At 44.5% G+C, this 12,390-nt stretch overlaps 1 protein-coding gene across 1 annotated transcript in view; it reads left to right on the top strand.

Moving 5' to 3' along the window:
• LOC121626287 (mitogen-activated protein kinase kinase kinase 11) overlaps positions 1–12,390 on the top strand; it is a 44,487-nt gene that overhangs the window by 20,052 nt on the left and 12,045 nt on the right. Inside the window, exons 2-6 of the mRNA XM_041964710.1 lie at positions 208–388; positions 4,244–4,392; positions 5,575–5,750; positions 6,438–6,684; positions 9,527–9,643. Coding sequence (XP_041820644.1) covers positions 208–388; positions 4,244–4,392; positions 5,575–5,750; positions 6,438–6,684; positions 9,527–9,643 — 870 coding nt within the window. The remainder of the gene's footprint in view (positions 1–207; positions 389–4,243; positions 4,393–5,574; positions 5,751–6,437; positions 6,685–9,526; positions 9,644–12,390) is intronic.

Consider the following 12,390-nt stretch of genomic DNA (forward strand, 5'->3'; position numbering starts at 1 on the left):
ATCGTAGAAAAACAAGAGGAAGAGGAAGTGAGAAAGAAACAAGGCATTTGTGAATGTGTACTGGCCAGAGATCAGGCTGACTTTTTTTCTGAGTTGCAAGCAAGGACGGTGCAAAGCCGGCCTCTGCGGTGATGCATTTCATTGACTTTTAATCACTCAGCACATTCAACCATGCTAAGTCTTACCTGCCCCCCCTCCTTCCTGCAGTCCTCCTGGCTCAGCCCATAGAGAATGAATGTATGGAGGGTCTCACGTTGAAGATCACCGACTTCGGCCTGGCGAGAGAGTGGCACAAGACCACCAAGATGAGCACCGCCGGCACCTACGCCTGGATGGCCCCCGAGGTCATCAAGTCCTCCACCTTCTCTAAGGGCAGCGACGTCTGGAGGTGAGTGTGTGTGTGTGTGTTCATGAATGTAGAAGCCATATCCAGAATTTTTATCATGTGCACAGGTGTGCTTTTACCGTATCTACATTATCAACAGTGTTGATACTGTGTTACTTTTAAAATGTATTACTAGTTACTGTTATGAAAGTAATGTGATACTGATTACACTACGTTTGTGTCACCAAAATAGCTGCAGAAATACGGCTAGCATCATATTTGGCATTATATTATGGTTTGTAGGACAGGACCTTTTGATAACGAGCTTTATCAGATACATTTTGAGTGCGATCGCAGGGCTTTGAGGGGAAGCGTTGCAAAATCTGAATGTGAAAACAATGAGTCATGTCCTCAAATTGAACGACCACGCGTTTGACTCAAGATCACAAAAAAAAAAGCCCCATACTTTTTCACGAGTCACGCCGGGAGTTTGATGACAAGGCACGAAATACGAAGCTAGGGCTATGTAAGCGAAGCATGCTAGGCTAAGTGTATTTCTTGAAATGTCAAACTATTCCTTTGAGGGACAAAATGGTATGAGATGTGCTTTGATGCATGGAAAGTACCATGTTGAAGGGTAAACTTAACTACTTTTGTACACACTATACACAGTATATTTAGCAATGATACAATACATAAAGATCCAGAGAACTAATACGATCCTGCTGATGTGTGTGTGGAGGCAGTTTTTAACCAGAACGTCACATGTCGTCTCCATAACCACCAGAATTTGGCTCTTCACGGTGGAATTTTAAACTTATCTTGATCGTGAGCTAAATAATAAAACATTAAGGTTAACAAGCCTCAGTTTAATGGCACCGGCTGTGTTGCTCGCTGGCTAATGTTAGTGTTTTTATGGTGGTGGAGACACCTCTGATTGTGGGGAATTTACAAAGGTACTTGGTGCAGGATTTCACAATGACGCCTCCGAGGGCTTACAGCATGCACGCTACAGTTCTTCTCTTATTGACTGAGAACATGCACGGACGACATATCCGCCGGGCGCCGGCTGACTTCCTGTTGGCTTCCCTCACATGAGTGGGTTTGATTGGACTGAATAGGTCAAATTCGGATAATTCTGAGCCTTCCCTGGATGCTTTCTGTGGACCCTGATCATATATTTTACCACTGCATTTTCTTTAAATGGGCACTCCATCAATTTCATACATCTAATCAGTGTGCTAGAGGCTAAAAGTCAGGGTGTCTTAACATCTGTCGCTTCGATTTTCTCTTGCAAGTCCCTCAATTTTGTTAATGAGCATTATTAGATTGGGGGAGTAGACCCCTTTAACATTCAGTCCTTACATGAGTCTTTGGTTGATCTCCTCAGCAGGATGGTGGACGTGCCGCAGGGCCGTGCGGACAGAGAGAATGATAGAGGGGAAAGGGTGAAAGTGCAGAGAAGTGATAGTGGGAGACAGAGTGATGAAGAGATGGAGGGGCAGAGTGATGGATTGCAGCAAGGCCGCCGCAGCCATGTGATGGCGTCTCTTCAAAGAGCTGCTCTGTGCTTTGTTGTGGGACATGTGTACTGCACACTGTCCCATTGTCTCCAGTATAGACAGAGAAGGAGGCCACACACCAGACCTAACCACAGCCCTTTATCTGGGAATAGCTGTGCGTGCGTGTGTGTGTGTGTGCGCGCATGTGTGTGTGTGTTAAGCCACATCTACACAGAAAGAGAGGAGTCCCTTGATTATGGTTTGTGGTTTTATAATAATGAGTTGAACAACTGTGTGATTTGTTGAGAGGGGATTCATGATGGCTTTTAAGTGCCGTATACGAATTTGCATTTGGAATGAAGCAGACAGGGGTGTTTTTACTCAGCAACAGGGACAAAGATAAATAATGTATTAAAGCAATGACACATTCATGGCTTTGCTGCATTGTGGTTATTGCAGTTACTCTCATACGCTATGGTTTAATTTTAATCCTGTGGATTTGGGCCATTTCATCCATTCTTAAATGGTTCTTTGCAGCCCCATACAGAGCCTATGTGAAACCAATTGAGCATGCCGTTACAAGAACCTTTTTTGAAAGCGTCCTTGAGAACATCAAGAAGGATTCTGCTATGGTACAAGCTACTTAAGAAATTTTCTGGTACTTTAAAGAACCCTATTTAGTAAGAGTGTAGTGTTTTTTTACTACCCTAATGGGCTCGGAGCCATTTCTCTATCTCAGTGACGCATCCTCTCAGTTTTCGACTCACGCGTCTATCAACAACAAACCCACGCAAGCTCATTTTCAGAACGATCTCCGCACAATCTTGAAAACAGCGAAACGAGCGAGTAGCGGGCGGGCAGGCAGGCAGCCCTGCTCTGAAAATGAAGGGTAATCTTTGTTCTACCATTCTTTCTCATCTGTCCACGGCCGCTTGTCTCCAAAGCCGCCACGCGGAGACGACGACCGCCTCGGGGCGAGCCGGCGAGCAGCGTTTCTGCACAGTCACAGTGTGTGGAAGTTGTAATTAAAGAACTAAATAAAAAAAGGCTGCGGCCTGCGCTCTCCACTTAGCGAGCCTCCACAGTGCGTTCAGTCAGGTCCAGGCGAGGGCTAATTGACAGTGTGGGAGATCCAAGTCCTGCGCCACGCTTCATCTTCTTAGGACACAGGGCTGCTCCCATTGTGTGGGCTCGAAAGTCCTGTGTGTGTGTGTGTGTGTGTGTGTGTGTGTGTGTGTTTGTGTATTTGTGTTTGTGCAGGTTTTGCATGCATGAGTTCACATTGCTTTGCAAGCACATGTTTCATCAAGCAAAAATATTCCACTGCACAAACGTGTCTTAGTTCGGCACTGTCAGTGCTATGATAATGAGAGTGTAATGTGCTGTACAGAGCAGGAAGAAAAATTAAAGTTACCCTCACATGAAATCCATCATGAAACATCTAAACACCATATACAAGCCAGTGTCTAAAGGTGTTATCTTTTAGACAGAACTAAATGAGCCTGGAAGTCAGGTTGGAATGGATACCTAATGGAATAAGAGGCTGACAGCTCTACTTTATCACCTTGCCAATTTACTGTGTACAAAACAAAGTTTAAAATTTTAATGTAAATTTAAACCACCATTACCTCAATAAACGAAACTAAACTAAGCTTCATATTTTTACAATAACAACAGATCTAGCGATTATGTCTAACATGAAAGGTGTCACTCGTGTCCCCATCAGTCCCGTGGAGCCTTTCAGCATCTTTCAGCTCGTAGTTTTGATTTTACAGCCTGCGTCTGTGGTTCAGCCTCACTGCTCTCATCAACCGAGTCTCTGATGAACCCCGCTTTTCTCCACAGACGGTGGAGACCAAAACGGAGCTAAAAGGAGATCGAATACTGGAACAGTACTGGGAAGAAATGCTAATGCTGAGCAAATCTTAGCTGACGTGTCCACATGACCAACTTTTGAATGGGATGATACTTGTTCCACAGTTCCCAGCTGTAAGAAAATATCGATCAGAGCAGCTTTAAAGCCACACTGTGCCACATTGTCTCATACTACAAAAAGCAAACCTTTGCCATCAGATAAAATCATGTGAAAGATGTTATAATCATATAAAAAGTGGCTTTGCCTGCATCACAGTAAAAACCATAATCGTTAGTATTTTCTGGAAGACTTTTACTGTGAAGCAGCTGCAGGAAGTATGTCGTTTGCATGAACAGCTTACAGATATGAAAGCATGGCAGTGGTCTACAAAGTAAAATGCAGTAAACACATTTGCTCATGCTAGCAAAAGTTGTGAAATGAAAATTCTTGTTTAGTGCATTGGTACTGAATCATTCAGCGTGTTCCAGGATGTAGCCTGTGTCTAATTTTGGCCCGGGTGTACGGTCTCATGCCTCGTTATCTGTGGTTTTCCCCCTCCAGTTACGGTGTTCTGCTGTGGGAGCTGCTAACAGGAGAGGCCCCCTACAAAGGGATCGACGGACTTGCCGTGGCCTACGGAGTCGCCGTCAACAAGCTCACCCTGCCCATCCCCTCCACGTGCCCCGAACCCTTCGCTCAGCTCATGGCAGGTGAGACGTGTGGTAATCGAATGCACTCATAGCACTGTTTAGGCAATGACTCTCCGTTCAGTGGTGTGAGAGTGCTCTTGCGTGAGATCAAATTGGAGTCGCCGGCACGCTCTCTTTCCATTTCCCCAAAGCTGGGTCGGAATTGAGAAAACAAATTCCTGTATGTTGATAATAATGTGGCCGTAGAGAGGAAGTGTTTTGTACTGGAGCTATCTTGTGCAATATGTTTGTCCCCATTTATGTTCTTCCTTTGTTCAGTTTTAAGCTGAAAAGAAGTGTCACCTGGGTACTTTATCTGCTTCCCTCCTGACATACATTAGCCAAAAAGAAGACATAAGCACTTTACAGTCTTTCCCCTTAGCCCCTTCTGTTGATGTCAGCTTGTCTGTTACGGTTGTATTTAAAAAAGAGATCAGTGTGCAAAACCACAGATAGCCACCTCAGAGGATTAATTAATTATCGGATTGGTTTTTGATCTGCTTGTAGTGCCCAAAGTGGTGCAGCATATTATTCAAAACCCCCCGCAGCAAGTTAATTAAGCAGAACACTTTGAATAAGTGATCAGCTTGACTCTAGATTGCGCTCACACGCAAGTGCCTGAAGTATGTGTAAATAAAAATTAGAGGGATTGCAGGATGCTCACTCAAGATGAGGTGTAATGAGTGCAGAAACATCCATCTTATTAGTCTGTCTTTGGACCAGATTTTCACTCTTAAAATTCTAATGAACACATTTCAACATGGGGATAAAAAATTGCCTTTTTTTTGGTGCTAATCGGTTGAGGAATTCTGGTGAATCAGCGATTGACTTCCTTCTTTCAGGTCCCTTGATTGAAGAAAACGCTCAAAAGAAGTGAAACTATTCTGGAAACAAGTGAATTTGTCTGACTTCATTGTCAGATGTTTTCCACTCATTTTAAGGAAACAACTTAAAACTGCAACGAAGGAAACTAAATAACCTTCAGTAACATGAACCCCCTTAATATCCATTTTGCTCTGCTTTGGTCCACTACTTCCTCATTTCTATTATTTTTGCTTCATTGTGAGGACGGCCAAGCATTCATGCCTAATAGAGTGCAGTTGTAGTAATGACTCTGTACTTGAAGTGTCGTATTAGTACAGGTGCTGCAGTGTGGACCCTGGTGTCTGACCATGTCTGCTTGTGTGTGTGTGTGTGTGACAGAGTGCTGGGACCAGGACCCCCACCGCAGACCCAATTTCAGCTCCATCCTGACTCAGCTGACAGCCCTGGAGAGGCAGGTGAAGGAAGAGATGCCACAGGACTCCTTCCACTCCCTGCAGGAGGACTGGAAACTGGAGATCCAGGACATGTTTGACGAACTCCGGGCTAAAGAGAAGGCAAGAGGCGGTGCCCTTCTTTTTATTTAACAACACTGTCCAAACCATCAGGACTTCTTGGTTTTTAATGCATAGTGGTGCATGGTTATAAAAAGTGTTGTATGTAGCGATGGAGCAGGCTAGTGGCTGTAGGCTACTCCAGCAACTAGCCTGGAGTGTATTTACACTTTCTCTGGCAGTGAGTGTAATTACACTCATTGCCAGAAGGGGGAGACAAACGTTCTGCACTGCAGGTTTAATGAAAAGATAAAATGTAAATTTATAGCTGGATGAGATGTTATTAATAACTGTGAATAGCAGCTTTTTGCCACTCTTACAGCTAACCATTATTGATACAGACCAGAAACAGAAGTTGTTTATCTACAAAAACAGAAATGTTCATTGTAGTTTTAGATGTTAATTATGGTGTCATGTTTGCCATACAGTATTAAATGTATGATTCTGGTCGGAGAAGTCCACATACTGGAACCTTGTCAGATGTGCCAGCACCTTGAGATCAAGAATTAATTTGTGGAGCATCAAATTAAAGTCATACAGTTGTGAGCCGTTTTGCCATCAGTGCTCATGAAAGGTTTCATTGCAGCCAACCTCTTTCAGCATCTCATTTCAAATTGCAAGACCATAAGCCTCAGTCACACATGACCGGCTGATCTTACACACTTCCTCATGTCCTCTCTGCTCCATCAGGAGCTGCGATGCCGTGAGGAGGAGCTGAAGCGAGCGGCTCTGGAGCAGAAGTCCCACGAGGAGTTCCTGCGGCAGCGTGAGCAGCAGCTGGCCCAGTGGGAACAGGACGTGTTCGAGCGCGAGCTCAGCCTCCTCATCCTCCACCTGAACCAGAACCAGGAGAAACCCAACGTCAAGAAGAGGAAGGGCACCTTCAAGAAGCACAAGCTCAAGTGCAAGAACGGCGAGAAGATCAGCATGCCTCAAGGTGTGTGCGTTCGCTTCTGAACTGCTCTGTCAGAAGTCATCTGTGTGCCGGATTGCGTCAGCCGGCAGGCTTGTCGAGAAATCCCGTTACAAGGTCCATTACTGGGTCAGTCTCAAGACGCAACAACAGCAGCTGAAAAGATACAAGAGAGCAGAGAAGAGGAAGTGAAGGAGAGTTTTGTGGTGCAACTGTTATAATTTTGTAGCTCGACTTTACTGAAGGTTCCTGTCAGGGCCGGGCTCATGTAGTTTTAAAGGCTGATATTTACAAAAGGAGGCTGAAGATAGGCACCATTTCCTGCTGTCATAAGATAACTTTGTTTACCTGTCAAAGAAAATGTCAAAAGTGAGAACTCTTAAATATGTTCCCTCACCATTTTATTCTGAAAAAGCCACTGAAACAACATTCAGACGGCTGTTAGACAGAGAACTGACTGAAGCATTGATCCTGTGAAAGGTGGATCACAGGCCCGACGTGCTGATGTCTACATTGACCAACGCAGTTTTTGCTGCTTTTTTCCCACTAATACTCAGCTGAGCGCTGTCCTTTATGTATCCTCTGCTATCACAGAGTCGCACAGCCCGCTGCAGTTCACATCCAGTGTTTTTCAATGCGTGTGTGAGTGTATTTTGGGCTGAGCAAGCATGCGTAAATGCACCGTGTGTGTGTGTGTGTGTGTTGTGGTTAGGCCTTTCCCAGCAGCAGCAGGGCGGTGATGTGGTGGTGATGGGGGGGGGTTGATGAGAGGGGAGAGTGAGCCAACCACGCCTCGACACTTCCTGTCCATGGATACACTGCTGGCTGGCCTCGCTCACTTTCTTGCTCTCACCCTTTGTGCCTCTGTCTCTCTCTCTCTCTCTCTCTCTCTTTAAGTATCCCTCCCTCACCCTTTTCTCTTCCTCCTCTCCCCTCTAGTTCCCCAGTCGGTGTTTTTAGTCTCCTTCTAACCATATCTGCCTGACTCCCTGTCCTTTTCCCTTCTTCTTTCCACCAATATTATTATTATCCTTTTTGCTTCATCCTGTGTTGCTCTTGCACTGTGTTCCTTGTGGAGTAGCTTATATATCATGCTTTAGCCCATATTCTGTAAAAGTCAATGGAAATAAGGACATGCTTCAGATAAGAATTTAAAAAAGAAGCATAAAGAATAATGATAAAGTATGTATTGTTAGAATGTGTTCTTGACTAATAGAGGCTTTGCCGTTGCATCACAGATTGCCACGGTTGTATAGTGGCTAAACATACAGAAAAAAGAAATTGCTGTGGAGCGGTTGTCATTCCTGTTACACTAAGTAAAAGTGAATATTATTGTCAAGGAAACGTGTCAACATCTACGCTGCTTTTTCATCCTCAGCCATAGTTAGAGTCAGCTCAGTTGACAGCAAAATAGCGTCTCTTGCCAGCTAGCCAGCAAGCTAGCCTAGCAAACGTGGCTATGTCAGCAACAAGCGAGGAGGAGCTAATGCTAGCTGCTTGTGTCAGGGAGGAAACAAGTCCTGGCTCTCTTTCAATTCCTGTTTTGCGCCATTAATTTGTGTCAAGCTACATAATTAATTCATTACCTGAAATGAACAGCGATAGCTCCATCCCATTTGCTCTATGACCTCTTGACATTCTCACCGTAGTCATTCAATAATACTGTAGGTTTTTGCAATTAAACACGGCACTGGGTCATCCTCAATATCCTTTAATTGAATGAAGAACATAATTTAGTCATTTGAGGGCACAACTGTTAATTTAAGGGAAGGAAGTAGGAAATTCAAGGATTACACATTATGGATTAAAAGAAGGAAGTTGTTAACGTGAGCTAATGCTTTGTAATTTGAGGGCATGAATTTCTAATTGGAGGGGAAAATGTTTTAGACAATTTCCCTCCTGATACCCACCAGGCTGTGTCGCTCATTATTAGCACCGTTGCTGGCTACTATCAGCAGCAATTAAGGACTATCTTGCTACTGCTACTACATGCTAGCAGTCACTGCTAGTAGCTAATTGCTATGGAGCCTGATAAGCCTGATCATCCCTCAGATGACTAATTCTTACTTACTACTAATTCTTCCTCTCGGTATAGCTATGTAGTGTTAAATCGTCTTTTGAGGGACGCCCTTAAATGGATTTTACATGCTAGCAGATATAGATTTGCCCTAAAAATTGAGGATTTAAGTCTTACCGGACAAAAACAGACTAATGAATTCAAGCATGAGGCATTGATTACAAAGAAAAAAACAGCAAAACAGGTTTGTAAGTAAAGAAATTGAAAATGTTTTTAAAAATGTGAGTTAATTTGAAGGAATCAGTAGTTATTTTAGGGCAGAAATGAGACTGATATATTAAAATGTTCCCTCCTGCCTCCTTCTGGGCTCTGTAGCTTGGTATTAGCATTGTTAGCTAGTTGCAAGTAGAATCAGTAGCATGCTGTTAGCCAGAGCTTGCAGTTGCTAGGTTGAAGGTGAAACAGCCAGTTCCCACTCAAACACAGCACAGAAGTGAGGCTACTGAAGTCTGCTTAGACAGTGAAGGATTATTTAAAGAACTACTCTCTTCTGTCTGCTTATTTCTTACAAAGCTGAGAACATGTATTAGACTTGATTTCTGCCACCATGAAAGTCTGTTTTAGGGAAATAAGGAAGCTTTAAGAAAAGCGGTGCAACCTTCAAAGTAGCTGACAGCTCTTGAATGTTTGAATGTTATGCAGAGCGAGTAAACCTAGACGTGTGTGTGTGTGTGTGTGTGTGTGTGTGTGTGTGTGTGTGTGTGTGTGTGTGTGTGGGTGGGTATTCTGCTTGGTGTTTACCATCCAGGTGGTCTTTCATCTGCTTGTATGTGTTTGTGTGCGTTGCAGATTTCATCCACAAGATTACGGTGCAAGCGTCCCCAGGCCTGGAGAAGAGGCGGAACTCTCCTGATTTGGGTTCGGGCTCCTCGCCCTCTTTCGGCCCACGTTTCCGTGCGATCCAACGTGAGTGCGGCCATCTTCCCCCTCGGATAAACACACACACGCGCATGCGCACAGGTTGCACAGGTGCGCGTGTGTGCGCGTGCTTCCAGAGACATTTAAAAACCGAAGACTGTGGGATCTCACGCCTTCTTGCATGCATATAAAGACTGCGTTGCAACATTACTTCTTTCAGTTTCCAAAATCTCCTCTTTCATGTGCTCCCAACCACCCACTCGTCTTTTTTGTCTTCCCCTGTTTCCCTGTGGGCCCCCTCTTCACCCCCCCTCCCCTCCCTGCCTTTCTGCTTTCTCTCTCTCACACACACACCCTTTTCCCTTTTCAACAGTCGGTTCCAGTCCAAATATTATCTGACTTCCTCTCAGCGGCTCAGCACTTCTCAGCAGCATTTTTTCCACTGCAGCCCTGCTCTACTCCCCCCTGCCTGCAGTTTTCTCATTTCTGCAGCGGGGGGAGCCATTGAGCTGCATTTTCCAGGCTGAAAGAGTCCCCGGTTTTATATGCATGTAGTGGCTACAGTGCGGTTTACTGAATTAAAAATAAGCAGGGAGGAATTCATTGCTCCAGGAGAAGAGGTTGAGAAGGGCTGGAGCAGCGGCAGAGATTTACAATACTCTCCTGCTTGTCAGGCTCTTAGACAAACGCCCCGAGATCGTTTCCCTTTGGAGGGAAATTGTAGCCAGCGGGTCACGGGGCGTCTTAACAAAACCCAAAAGGAAATTTGTGGTGTAGCAACAGGCAGTGAAAGGGATTTTTCAAAACAATTACCACTGGTGGTTGACATGAAAGCACAAATTGCGGTGAAACATTTATCAGTAAAAGTGGTTAGTAAATCCCAAACATCTGCCAGCTTCATTTACTCATCAAATAGAGGGCTGGTTTTCTTTACTTCCTAATGACTTCCCTTAATGGCGATCACTAAGCCATGAGTGTGCCTGTCATTAAAATGCGTTTGTGGATATTTATGCTCGCCCTCTCAGTAGCAGGCAGTGATTTATTGCAGGGGCCTCCCAAACTTATTTGTCCAGAGAACTGCCAAATTGATTTGCAGGAGTCCACAGAGCTCCACTCTACAAGATTTAGTATAGAAGGGCACAATGAAACCTGCAGAATGACTATCTTTCTCATTGTGCCGTATTCTAGTGACTTAGGCAACAAGAAGACTAAGCGTCCCATGTTTTTCAGACACTTTTTGAATTCCCGGATCGTACTACTTCGCATTTTTAGCATCCCAGTAGGCTGGCTGTATCATATGTGTTGGCAGCTTATGGTTATTGCTCTCCTCGTTTATTTTTTCTATCTGTGGGGGCAGGATTAGTTTTGGTTCTTGTGCTTCTCTCCCAGTGCTGTTCCTCATTCCAGTTCCAGCACCTGCGGTATAGTAGTCTCTACATTCGATATGCGTACATGATGACGTAAATGCTATCCTAGCAGCATAGCTGTAGGCGCGCCGGTGATGGCACTACCAGGTTCAAATCTTCACTCATCTGGTGAAGTATCTCAACATTTACTCGAGGGATTGGAGCAAAATTCGGTGCTGATATTCATGTCCCCCTCTGGGTGAATTATTCTGTCTTTTTTATTTAGCATCATCATCAGGTGAAATCTTTGATTTGGCGTCGCCATTGTGAGCATGTTGCCATATCGACAGCAGCATTTAGCTCAAAGCTCTGCTGCGCTCAAGTGCAGCCACTGGCATGGCTGTAGACTGATCGTTTTGTTTTATACAGTACGGAGCAGTAAATGAATGTCACCTTGTTGATTCATCTGTGTAACAAAAGTAGCCTTTCCTCTATATTTTCTTTGACAGGGGCATGATTAAGCCTGCCACATGCAGGCGACGGCCAGATGATGAGCAGAGGAGCGACTTGTGAAATATATGAAAATATTAAGAACACATCGAGATGTGTTCCATCAAAACATGCTGACGTTAACAGTGGCACAGTGCAAAAGAAAATGTGTTTACAGAGCAGTATGCTGGGAAGGGGGAATTTTTTTCAGACCTGATCTTGATGAAATCGCAAGGCTGACACCATCACCTGACTTCAACGCCGGCTTTGAAAACATTGCGCTGGAGAATGATGGAAGGCAAAGTGCACCAGCCGGTCCTTCTGTGCCGTAGAGGCCCGGAGAAAATAACGCATCTATTCAGAGAGCATATTCACTTCTTCCCATTTCTGAAGCTGAAATGAATTGACATGAATGAGGGAATCAGCACAACCAAAACTTAATGAAAAAGAGTAATAGGGTTAAAGTTTTCTTTGTGCTATTTGCAGCATGTTACAACAATCCTAAGAAGGCTCAGTTAGACTTTATGAAGGGTGTGATGGAGGTGTTGTGGAAGGAAGCCTCTGATGTACATGCTGCGTGTAGAATGAACCCTTTAATGACGTTCACGAAGCGTTCGCAGCACAAGCCAGTGCCAGATCCGAGGTAAGGCGCGTGAATGGCAGGTGAAATCCCAACTTTTATCAGCACTCTGCTCTTCCTCTCATCACCTCGGGCGACTTCAGCTCCTTCTCACACTTTCTGCTGTGTGACCCATATGGAGGTTACTGTCAGGACTGCATCCACATGATTAGGCAATCTTAACGCTTTTAGAGTTAATCAGGATGTAAACTGTGCCGAAATATGAGCGGAAAGAGTGCATTGAATTTTCATGAATTCCAGCTGTAGCGGGAGTCAATTAAAGGTCATGGTGTTGGAGATGATTGCGGGGCCGCGTTGATTTATTGGTGAAACCTGCCTTT

This window comes from Chelmon rostratus, chromosome 23, assembly GCF_017976325.1.
Source record: "Chelmon rostratus isolate fCheRos1 chromosome 23, fCheRos1.pri, whole genome shotgun sequence".
Classification (NCBI taxonomy): domain Eukaryota; kingdom Metazoa; phylum Chordata; class Actinopteri; order Chaetodontiformes; family Chaetodontidae; genus Chelmon; species Chelmon rostratus.